General features: G+C 29.7%; 1 protein-coding gene across 2 annotated transcripts; it reads right to left on the bottom strand.

The window, feature by feature from the left end:
- Positions 1-4,403: 4,403 nt before the first annotated feature.
- Positions 4,404-6,729, bottom strand: LOC108994552 (ethylene-responsive transcription factor ERF118-like). 2 transcript variants are annotated; one of them, XM_018969798.2, is made up of 3 exons: positions 6,646-6,729; positions 6,075-6,428; positions 4,404-5,941 (listed from the first exon to the last, which is right to left on the bottom strand). In XM_018969798.2, exon 3 carries the CDS (start codon positions 5,724-5,726, stop codon positions 4,716-4,718), a length of 1,011 nt encoding a protein of 336 aa, XP_018825343.1. In that variant the 5' UTR covers positions 5,727-5,941; positions 6,075-6,428; positions 6,646-6,729; the 3' UTR covers positions 4,404-4,715. The 2 variants fall into 2 exon arrangements, with proteins under 2 accessions (XP_018825343.1, XP_018825344.1); XM_018969799.2 differs by having other exon boundaries at positions 6,075-6,291.
- Between the last annotated feature and the right edge of the window lie 5,870 nt (positions 6,730-12,599).

Raw genomic sequence — 12,599 nt, 5'->3', positions numbered from 1 at the left:
GGAAAGCTATTGTACTATCAGGAAGATATTATCCTTTATGGCTTTGTAAATTACCCGTTATATGTTAAGTACTTAAGTTGTTAAGTTTTAGATTATAATTTGTAATTTGTAATTTGTAATAACTTTTGGATTTTTTTTTCTTTTTTGGATTTTTTTAGTTTTTTATATAGAATAGTTTTTTTTTTATCATTGTATTTTTCAAGATCAAGCTTTTTTTAGTAGTTTTAGCTAAAAAAATATACAAAATTTGAAGTGGGCCGAAAAAAATTGAAATTGGACAAAAAAAAATCAGATTTAGATGGGCTGAATGGCCCAGTTTAGGCATGTCCAGACCGATTGGACTGACCCTAAACCGGACCGGACCGGACCGGTCCTATATGTGACTCAGTCTGGTCTAGGGTGGATAATTCTTGAACCGAATAGGTCCGGTCCGGTCCACAAAATGGCCCAAGACCAGATCGGACCGGACCGAACTCACCCCTAAAGATGAGTTTGTTTTCGTCGAAAATAATTATTATCGTCACAAATAATCAGTCACAAATACTTACTTTTCTTACAGTGTATTCTTAATACCATGTGTTACTTAAATCCTTATAATCAATATAATTATTGATATATGCATATATAAATTCTTTAAAGATATAAACAAAAACTCAGTTTGTTTATCAAAGTTTATAGATTACCTCAAGTTATAAGATACAATATAAATAACTTCACTATTTGTTCAAATAAACTAGTTTGTTAGCAAGCTTGAACTCACTCAATATTATATGAGTTGTTATGAACATAAAATGTAGTTTGGTGATAAGTGCGAGCTCGACTCCTATTTGTATAAGAATTAGGGCTCGTTTGGATAGTGAAATGAAATGATTTTAGATGAGTTGAATAAAATATTGATAGAATATTATTATTGTTTTAGAATTTAAAAACGTTAAATTTTTTATTATATTTTATGTAAAAATTTAGGAGAGTTGTAATGATATGATGAGATGAGATGAGATTAGATAAGATGATTTTTGTATCCAAATGAGCTTAAACGAAAAGATTAATCACTCACAACTGATCACTCAAGTTAACTTATTAATTTATATAAATATATTTTTACGTAACTACTAGTTTTTTTATATTTTCTTGAATTAATGCCAAAGGATATCAAATTAAATCCAGCATTATTAATTACTTCAAATTTATCACCCAAAAATAAAAGTATTGGATTTTGTCATTGATTAATCAAACGCACATAATAATAAAAAAAAAAAACAGACATTCATGTACGTAGTGTACATAACGAGATAGACACAAAATGCAGATTCAAAAATACTTTATATTAAAATGTGTACTATCGAGTGCCAGTAATAAATATTATAAAACTCACATGTTATTAACACCCGCGCGTCTTCGAATTACAAATAATTACTCAAGACAAAAAAAAAAGTATATATATATATATATATATATATATATAGAGAGAGAGAGAGAGAGAGAGAGAGTATCTCGATTCATTGTTCATTGGTTTTGATCTTCTTCAAACTTCATCCTTTTCAAAAAACCAGCACATATAACCAAATAGAAAAATTTGAAGTAGTGCCAATATACATGCCATCAAATAAGTCAGCCTATTGTTAAATCTACCAAATCAGGGCTTTAATTTGTCGTGCATGTGGATTTCTTTTGCTTGGACTACTCACTATTTGGTTCATTGGCTAAATTAAATAAAGACAAAGTTCTTAGCCTATCTACTTGATTAAATTCACACTCTTGTAAACGTCATGACCAACCTTCTTCAATGATTTTATTATATAGATTTGATAAATAGTTGTCGTTTTATAATTTTATTGGTTTGGTGCACGAAATTATCCAAAGTTTGGCTCCTATAAGATGGGAGGACAATATTCAAGACTATCAAGTATCTAAAGCCAAAAAGAAAACATATGAAAAAAGATTAGATTTTTTTTCTTTTCTTTCCAAGAAAGTACATATTTTCAGAGATGAAAGACTTGAAATATGGAAGAGCCATACTACGTACAGTTCTTAAATAGAGACTGCATTACAAGTCTAGTTAATTTTATCTTTAAATATTTTTAAAATTACAATAATATTCTTAACAAAATGGTATTTTTTTTCATTTAATGAAGAGCTTGCACATGCAATTCTTAAATGAGAACTGTAAATAAAATTTCTCAATATAGAAATATACCTAAAGTTTTCCCACTAGGATATACCTCAATTCCTAGAGTTTATCTAATGCTTATTCCTATAGGAATTTCTCTAATACGAAACGATGTTAAGATCGAAATCTTATCTAATTTGTTATTTGGTATCGTTTAAATAATAAGTTGAGATGAGATGAGTTAAGAAAAAAGTTAAATAAAATATTATTAAAATATTATTATTATTTTTATATTTTAAAAAGTTGAATTATTTATTATATTTTATATATAAATTTAAAAATATTATAATGATTAGATAAGGTGAGTTAATATCACTCTAAATCTAAACAAGCCGTAAGTTAGAAGGAAAAAAACTTGAAATGCGAATATGCTGTCTATATTATCGGAAACCGTCAACGACATTTATTTTAAGTTGCATCATCAAATTAGTGGTGCATTTCTAATAAGTCCATTGCTCTGCCGGCCATGATATGATTAATCCAAAGTGGGTTAGCTGAGCTTTTACTAATCTAACATCTTATCTTTTATAATAATAACAACGTTAGGCAGAAGCATTGACCTTTGCCTTTTCGACACAAACAGAAGCACAACTGACGGAAACAAACAGAACAATATTTTCTGCAAATTGATATAAACAAAATGCAATCTTGTTTGGAAAGTAGAAAGAAAGAAAAAGACAAATGATTATTCTTTTGTGGATAATCGAATTGACAAAGATACCCCAACCAATTGTGAGGAAGTCAGCCTAATGAAGTACCAATAAAACCAAATTAAATAACCTTAAATATCTTCTAATCTAAAGCTTTAGTGACTCATACAGCAATTTGGCATGTAGGGGTATTTGGGGGAAAGTGCATCCACCCATCTCAACACACCATCAAGATTCTCAACCTACAGTCAAGTGTATGATTTTTGTTGTCCTTTTGCATCTCTAAAGAATCTGTGCTTGCTTATCATCTGTCCTCCTTTCCCTTCCCTTACATCTGACCAATGGAAGATGACATTGATGATTTTTTAGGGGTGCTTGTTAATAAAATACTTATGAAAAGAGAAACAAGTATGACCATAAATTTATATTAATTTAATTTCATGAAATTTAAACAAACTTGGTCTTCTATCTTCTATAATATTTAGTTTTCTTTTCTTTATTTATATATATATATATATATGTAATACTAGATACAGTCAAAAGTTGTAAAAACACTATGCACTCATTTTAAAAAAGAGTAGAGTTCATCATTACAAAATTAAAATTCTCATGTAGATTTTATATTTTTTTACTTTTTTCAAAATAAATGTGTAGCGTTTACACACTTCATTACTACATATATCATTTATATATATACATATAATGTTCTTAGCAAGAACTTTGTTCTTATTGGACCATGTCATCCATTTTGTATCAAGTAACTCGAAAGATCATGAACTTCAAAGGTTAAGAACACTACACCTTTGGTTTTTTTTTTTTTTTTTTTTCATCTTTTCTTTAGATATAATTTATTAATATTAGTAGTCAAATAAAGCCACATCAGCATCCCAACATTTTACCTAGTATTAAATGATTTGTGATTTGAGACTATTTGTTATGTTTAACTAATATATCAATCATTTAATATATACTATAAGATATTGAGAGAATGATAGTAAAAAGAAAAAGTTAATTATTCTCAGGAAAATAAGTGCATTAAATCCGAGTAACCAAACACTCCTGCCCCTTGACAAGTAGCTCAATTAAATGGGGTCAGTGGAAGGGCAAAGAGTTGATAGATAGCAGCAATTGGCATACAGCTAGAGAAAGGTCTCTTCACAACTACAAACAACTGTTGCTGTCCCTTTTGACGAAGATTTGGAGATATGCTTTCGCTTGGTAAAAGAAAAACAACTTTGACCCACTTTTCCGGTAAAGAAACTACCTTGAGTACGTTTTCAGAAGAATCGAAAGCAGAAGGCCTCAGCCATACAACTTACCACACTCAAATCCTGCTAGAAAGTCCACATTCACTATTTTTTTCCTATCACCACACAGAAAAAAGCAACTGAACAGAATAGAAATCATGGCCGATGTAATTTTCATTCCAAACATAAGACATCTCGGTGAAAAGACGTGAGAATATGGCAAAAGGTTTGTGTTTATTCAACTGGCAGGAAATTCAGAGACCATTAAAATAACATGCACTAAAGAACAGTACAATGGCATTCTCAACCTGCAACAACAGGGCCAAAGACAACACATTTCAAGGTGCAAATCACATAAAACTTCAGTTCATTTTCTTACTCATGAGATTACAATGGAGAGAGATGCTAAAGAAATGAGCCAAAACTTTCATTCATCGGGAAAATACCTCTCCAGGACAGTTTTGAGAACCCTCTGGACGGCTCATATAGCACAGGAAAACCCAGAGGACTCTCTCATCACAATGTTGGCTCATCCCTTTCTCATCTCTTAGCAACAAAAATAAATAAATAAATTAAAAGCAGTCCACAACATCACTCTGAAAACACTAAACAAAACTGCTGGTAATAATAGTTCCTAAGCTGCAAAACTTATAGGCAGGGTATATTGAGGGGTTCATTCATCCAAGCAAAGTCATCGCAAACATCAGCAAAATCCCAGTCAGGAAGCTCATTAGGTCCACCGTCCTCAGTCCCACAAACATCGAAGTCTTTGAAAATCTCCTCCCTATCATAATCAAACCATAGAGAATCAAACTCCCGCCCAGCATCGATCTCTTCACCAAATGGAATAGGATCAAATAATTCTCCTGTGAGTCCCAAATCATCAGGTATCTGCAACAAACCAACCAAATCAATCTCGGCATTAGTATCAATACCCTCTTCTTTGAACGAATCAGTGACAATATTCCCATTGGTGTTGGAGGCAGAGGTCTCCAATGGCGGAACCAAAGCCGGGGAAGTGTGAGACAGAACGCTTTCAGAGTCTTCTGAAGAACCCAGAATGTGGGTTTTCTGTGACTGAGATGCCACAGCAGAAGATGAAGATGCCGCATCGTTATTGCTCTTCTTAGAGGCGGCATTGGCAGTCATAGCCGCTTCAAACTCGAGCCTCTTTCTCTGGTAAGCCTCGGAAGCCTCCTCAGGAGTATTATAAGTGCCCAACCAAATCCTGGCTCCTTTAAATGGGTCACGAATCTCAGCTGCCCATTTTCCCCATTTCCTTTGCCTAACTCCTCTGTACTTGGAAGATGACGGCCTTTTCCTAGCCTTGGCAGTTTTAGCCAAAACCATTTTCTTTTCGGCTTCGCTTACTTTGGGGGTTCTGCTCCCATTGTTACTGTCTTGACAAGAGCTCTCACTCTGAAGAAGCTTCGGGGGTGTTGATTTCACAAGAGGAAGATGAACTTCACGGACGAGTCGTTTAGGTTTCTTAGCTCTCTTCTCGCACCTCTCAGACTCATCTTCGCTGGAAGATGAATCAGTAGCATAAGGATCCGAACAGATTATACGGACTCTCCTCATCATTTCTACTGGAAGTTTGGCTTTTCTAGATTTCTTGCAGAAGTTTTGGTTTGCAAGTCTTTTCTTGGGCTCACTCATGTTTTTTAAAAGAAAAAGGAAAAATCTCTTGTAAACCCCTCAAATACCCAGAAACCTCAAGGAAATTGCAATCAAAATGGGAAGAAATTAAAAACTGGAGCAAAATCTGTCTCAGGATCACAAGCTATCAAGTGAGACCCAATCTCAGGAACAAGAAGAGGAAAGAAAATCGCTTTATATGAAAGGCCCCAAAACACTGCACTCCAGAACAAGTCCTGCAGAAATCCAATGGCATCCACAAACGGATCTGAGATTCAGCAAAGAATAACAAACCAAAATACCCCAGAAACCAGTAAAGGGTTTAACTAAGATTTAACAAAAAAAAACCAAAAAAAAAAAATTACATACCTTTTTGACCTCAAACGCATCGAAACGGAACGGTGCACCAGATTCAACCTCTGCCTGAAACAGCAGAGAAACATACGCCAGCAGAAGACGAGAGCAAACAGCGCAGAGGGAGTAGCAATAGCCAAAACACAGAGCTGCAACAGAGCCCCGATCAGCACCAAAACAAACTCAGCCGACATAAATCCGCTACGGCAACCTTGCTTGCTCTCTCCCTCGACTCTAAAACGGAAACGAGAACAGAGAGGAAAGACGAAAGAAGAGAAGAAAAATTATTTACTGCAAGAGATACAAATAAATATAACCCACAACAGATTCACGGGATTAGAAATCTCTGGCCAAGATTTTTCTCCGGCCCTACAAGAGACAAACTCGGGATTAACTTATTTTCCAAACGCCAGAACAGCGGCGATACAGAAGACCAAAACTGAAGAAAAACAGAGCACTGGAACAACGGCGCAAATCTCTATAAAATCCTAACAGAGAGAATTAAAAATTACACTGAAAGAAAACTTTGAAAAACCCCCATGAAAATGTAGAATTCATAAACCCCATGAAAATGTAGAATTCATACCTGTATGCACGGTTTTTCACACACACTGACACTGTCTCTGCCCCTCCCTCTCTCTCTTAGCCATTCACCTTTTCCCAAGCGGTCAAAAATGGGCATTAAAAGTCAGGCGTAGAAAAACAATATTATATTTTAAAATATTTTAAAAGAAAACTGATATAAGATGCATGACATGAATACATGATAAAGTTTTTAAAAATATATTTAGATCACAAAAATTTATAAATATTAAGTTATTAAGAAAGGAGAAATAATTCTTGGAGAAATTATCCTATAAAAATAATTTTATAATCTGTTTAAATAGTGAGATAAAATTAAATAAATTAAAATATTTTATAAATAATAATAAAATTAATAATTAAAATAAAATAAAATAATTACATCTTACCTTTATATTCAAACGGGCACAATTCATTTTTTTTAGATTGAAATGAAAGAAAATAAGATATATCTAATATATTCTTTTGTAAATTTCTTTTTTAAATTTTATTTATAACTTGAGAAATATTTGGTCTACACATTTATTTAATATAAGAAATTATATACACGGCATAATTTGAGGAAATTTATCAGATTATAAAATTATTTTTATTATAAATTAAAATTAACATATTAAATTAAATTATATCAATATAAACAAAATTTATAAAAGATTTGTATATTGAACTATTTATACAAGAAGTTCAAAATCATTTTTTTTTTCACAAATAAATATTGTGTGTCAGCAATTCTCAAGATATATTTCTGCACTCATTGTTTTTAATCTATGCAAAGAAATAACAATTCAACAATAAATAAATGAAAATTTTTTATATATCACACTTATCCTATATTTGTATTATTTCAAAGATGTGATAATGTCTATCAACACTTAATTTTAAAAACAAAAACGTAAAATACGATAAAAGAGTCATATTTTATGTGTTGATCCTAGAATAAGTTATAAATGTGTCTGCGGTTTATAACATTAGATATAGTTTTAGAGCGTATAATTTTTATATATATTTTTTTAAATATAATTTATTATTAGAAAAAAAATTATGTAAATTTTAAATTTATTTATTTTTAAAAAAAAAGTGTCGAAGTTTGTACCATCTTAAAAATATAAATATTATTTTTCTTAATATAAAGAGTAATATTATATACAATTATAGAGCGTATAAATTTTATATATTTTATTTGAAAAAAGTGATATTTATTATTAAAAAAATAATATTAGGCATGCACATACATGGAGCATGCATATCCATGCAGTTGAAATCATGCATAGCACGCCTCGGTGGGCCAGCCAAGTGCGAGTGGAATCCTCACAACTCACAAGCTGAGATAAGGCGCTTGATGTACAACCTCTGTACAGACGGTGTTAATTGCGCCGTCAGAGGAAAGTTGATACACGCGGCTTGTGTCGGAGATTGGGAGGAGTATCCAATGTTTCCTGATTCTTTCGTATCAAGATCGGGGCCCAACTTATTTATATTTATGGTAATGCCACTGACAAATACAATAATTTCGGAAAAATATTATAGTATTATTTTATTAAAAATAATTTTAATTCTTACTTATTTATCCTCTATTTATAAATAAATAAAATTCTGCCAAAATTAAGTTGATAAAAATACAGTTATTTTTTACCACTTTATTTATATTAATATTTCAATACAATGTATTATTTTATAAAATATGTTTTAAAAATGTGTCTTAGAGCTCTTTTTAATAGATATGGATAATTATTTTTTGGTACGAGTATTTATTAATATTTCCACTAGTTTCTCAAACATTATTAAACAACTTATTTTTAAATATATCTATAAAAAAATTTTCTCATCAACTATTATTCATTATCTCATATTTTATAAAAGGTACCGTCATACTCTATACAAAAGTTATAGGCATAGAGTCATATGAGAGTGAACGGTGATTAATGTGTAACATTCTTCATCTCTATATATAAGTTCCAAAGAATATTTAGATGGTAGATTTTCTAAAAAATGAGACCTTAAAAAAATTTAGATGGTTTTCTTGGGGTATGTGAAAGTGGTGGAATGCATTAAGAATAAGACGATTGTTAAAGTTAGAAAGAGACTCCACAAAAATAAATACATAAATTGATATAATTTTATATGATACGTTAGATCTATTTTATATTAAAATTTATTTTACAATAAAATGTACAACATCAAGACACTTTAATTTATAATTTTACTTTTTTAAAATCTTTTTATAATTAAAATATTTCTCTAAGAATATATTGATTGAGAAAGTATTGTATTGATGCTTTTGTTGGGGTTAAAAAAGTGGTGTGACCCACTAAAAATATGTTTTAAAAAAATTGTGATTTTTTTAATCATACGAAGATTGTTTTAATTTTTATTTATTTATAATAAAAATAAGTAACATATCATGATGAAAGTTATTTATTTATTTAGACTCAAGAAAATAAGAAATTTATTGGAAAACGCCTTTTTCTTAATCAAAGTTCGAAGAACAACTTTATAGAATCATTAATTTAATCCAACAGACTCAATAATTCTTTTGACTTTATCGATTAGCCACAATAATAGCAAGTACAAATAAAATAAACAAACATTTCGGCTAAGGAGAGAAAGAAAATAGGATGGTTATGATAAAGATAACTGTTTTGATTATGAAGAGATTTTTTAAAATTAAATTTATAAATTAATATATATTGTTGGTAGTATATCAGTTTAAAGTTATTTTTATTTTAAAATATAATATATCATATAAAATCATATTAATTTGTAGAATTATTTTTATAAAATTTATTTATGATGCAGCACTTTAAAATATAAACTTATTATTTAGATTGAAATAGTAATATCATAATGAATTGAGTGTAATTCAACTTGTATATTGTCCGTTCGTAATAAGAAAATGAAAAATGAGGTTATAATACCAACATTTATTGAAGAATATACAAAGAAACAGGAGAGGGATCTAGATTCTACATGCCATAGCCCATTCACGTATGTATTTTGTCTTGAAAAATTCTACTCCTTTATTAATTTGTTCATATATCAGGCACTATACATGATTTTTTATCTTTTTATTTTTTAATTTCTTAACAAGTATGTGTATAAGAATAATGAGTAAAAAAATTCAATTAATTTAACAAAAATAAAATAAAAAAGAATGTGGTGTATGAGATATTGAGTAGCAACGCTTATTTGTCTTTTTCTTTTGGAAGATATTAAGTTATTCTCTAAATAGAGTAATGATACATGTACAATCTTTTTTTATAATTTGTTATACAATTATGTTTTAAGATGAGGGTATTTTCATAAGAGAAATACTTTGATCACAAAGAAATTACATAAAAATAAATCTATAAACTGACGTGATTTGATGCAATACATTAAATTGTAAAGTTACTTTTAGTATAAAGTAGATCTAACGAATCACGTGAAATCACGCTAGTTTTTGAGTTTATTTTTGTATAATCTCTTTATATCTGTAATAGTTCTTTTTACATAAAATGATATTACTTTTACAAGTTATTTTACAGAATGTCCCTCATTTAAAATATAGTTGTATAAAAGGTTGTAAAATGATATTTCTCTTTGTGTCTATCATTTTCACTCTAACCATTCCTCTAAATATGCCCTTAGTATATTTTGAATTTTTTTTTTAATGTTAAAAATATTTAAAAAAGTAATAAAAAATAAAATGTATTGAAAGGCATATTTGGAAGGTGCCCAAGTATTTTCCTTTTCTTTTTCTAATTTTAGGTTATAAAATTTAAACAACTTGAACTTGGATTCGGATCTTTAAAGTCAATCTCTCCTTAAAACCTACAAGGTCTACTGCCAAGGTGGCGGCCACCCACCATTGTCCACGCTGTTTTGGACGTGTTTACTGTTTACCCTCTACTATTGATCTTAACCGCTAACATGTGATAAGGTATGTAAAAATAAATAAAAAAATTAAAAAATCGGTTGAACCGGATCAGACCAAACCAGTAGATTCGGTCCGGTTTGTAAGTGGTCCAGTGCGATACTAACTCTTAAGAATCGAAACTAGTCCTAAACTGGTACGGTATCAGTCTTCATATTTTGAAAACCAGTTTAAACATAACTATACCAGTATATATATTTATAATTTTTTTATATTATATATAATTTTTGATATTATATTATATATATTATATGTTAAACTGATAATTGATATAACATAAAATTTCAATCTTATTATTTAAGTCTATTAATCTTTTAATATAAAATTAATATAACATGTGATATAACATAAAATTAATTTTATAATTTTTAATATAACATATAAATTTTAGTCTTAAACTTACTCTTGATATATATATATATATATATATATATATATATCAAGAATAAATACATTTGTGTTATAAAAAATTATAATATATATTCTTTTGTAAAAACACTTTTACACATTTGATCATATATACTCGTATAAAAGGTTTAGAACTTATATAGACTATAGTTAAATTCAATATTATACTAATATATGTTAATTATTATAAAATAATGTACTTATACTATAATATAAATAGATTAATAGTTTAGTATATATAAACATCACATTGTTACTAACATAGATAATGTGTAAAACCAAACCGAACTTGATCGCAACCGAAAAAACTTGAAGTTTAAAGTCTCAATAGTGAATCGGTCTGGTATTGATTCTTAAATCTTCAAAACCGGTGTATATCACTTCGATTCTAAAAAATGTACAAAATTGGACATAATGGAACCGGTTATGCCCCTACCTGTGACAAGAAATGAGAGTAGTTCGATGTGTTTGGTGCACCTCCAACGCTGAAGTTAGAAATATGTATGTATTGCCTTGCAATAAGGGATCAAAAACTTATCTTGGACTGCTAGCGTTGGCCCTTTATATAGATGCGGATTATTGATGATAAAGATAGTTCAATATTTTTCCTAAATCTCAGAGACTCGATTATCGTATTTTTCAGGATTTGTTTTAAAGAAGAAAGGATTAACATATCGAGGATAAATATCACAAATATCCCATTGTTTTATTGAGAGTAGATATTTTTGCTTGGCTATAGTTACTATATTAATCCCATTAGGCAATACGATCTTGTGGTGGCGTGCGTATGGTGCATGCGCAATTTTCTAACTCGTTGAGCTCCTTATATGGGCATCTTACTCAATATGGTTGGGCTCATCTGGTAGAGATAAAAGAGCCTCTTCACATGCTAAGAACACTCTCAATAGAATAGATAAATGTAAAAATAAAATCTCATTTAGCTATTATAGATGAAAAGCTAGTTGCAATGGATTAGGCAAAGTCACGCTGACTGACTTTTAGCTACAGTATTTCTAAAAATAAAGTCAAATTTGCTTGCAACTGTTCAAGAAGCAAATGTTTATTTTATTATTTGTTTGGAACTCTCTCTCTCCTCTTTATTTTCTCATGCAACCACCATCAGGTTCTTTCCTTCGAATTTTTTTTTCCCAGTTTTCACTTCTCTGCTTCATTTCGTCGTTTCACCTCGTGAAATAGTAAAATATGATAAAATAAAATAAATTCATAATTAAAATATTAAAATATTTTTAAAATTATTAATTAATCATTACTATATAATGAATAAATGGATAATTCAATGTTGAGATTTGATGTGAATAGTCAAAACTAAATTCATCTTATATTATTTTATTGTCATATAATGAAAAAATAGTTATTCCAATGTGGAGACTTATGTGAATGGAATGGTTAAAGGCTAAATTCATCTTACATTTATAAAAAATGTACTTTAACTTTAACTAATCCAATGAGAATGCTCTAAGGTGGAGTCAAACTGACCAAAGCCAGCCATATAATTTTTTCGTGACGAGGTCCGGCCGCTCGTGGCAATTGGGTGGTAGTGTGTCAAGGTCTTCTTTCAATCACTCGAGTAAGAACATAGTAATTAAGAACAAGCAAAAATTCAAGAACTTAGAACA

This window comes from Juglans regia, chromosome 6 (assembly GCF_001411555.2).
Source record: "Juglans regia cultivar Chandler chromosome 6, Walnut 2.0, whole genome shotgun sequence".
Classification (NCBI taxonomy): domain Eukaryota; kingdom Viridiplantae; phylum Streptophyta; class Magnoliopsida; order Fagales; family Juglandaceae; genus Juglans; species Juglans regia.
Note: the sequence above shows the minus strand (reverse complement) of the source record. Positions and strands in the feature narration are given on the sequence as shown.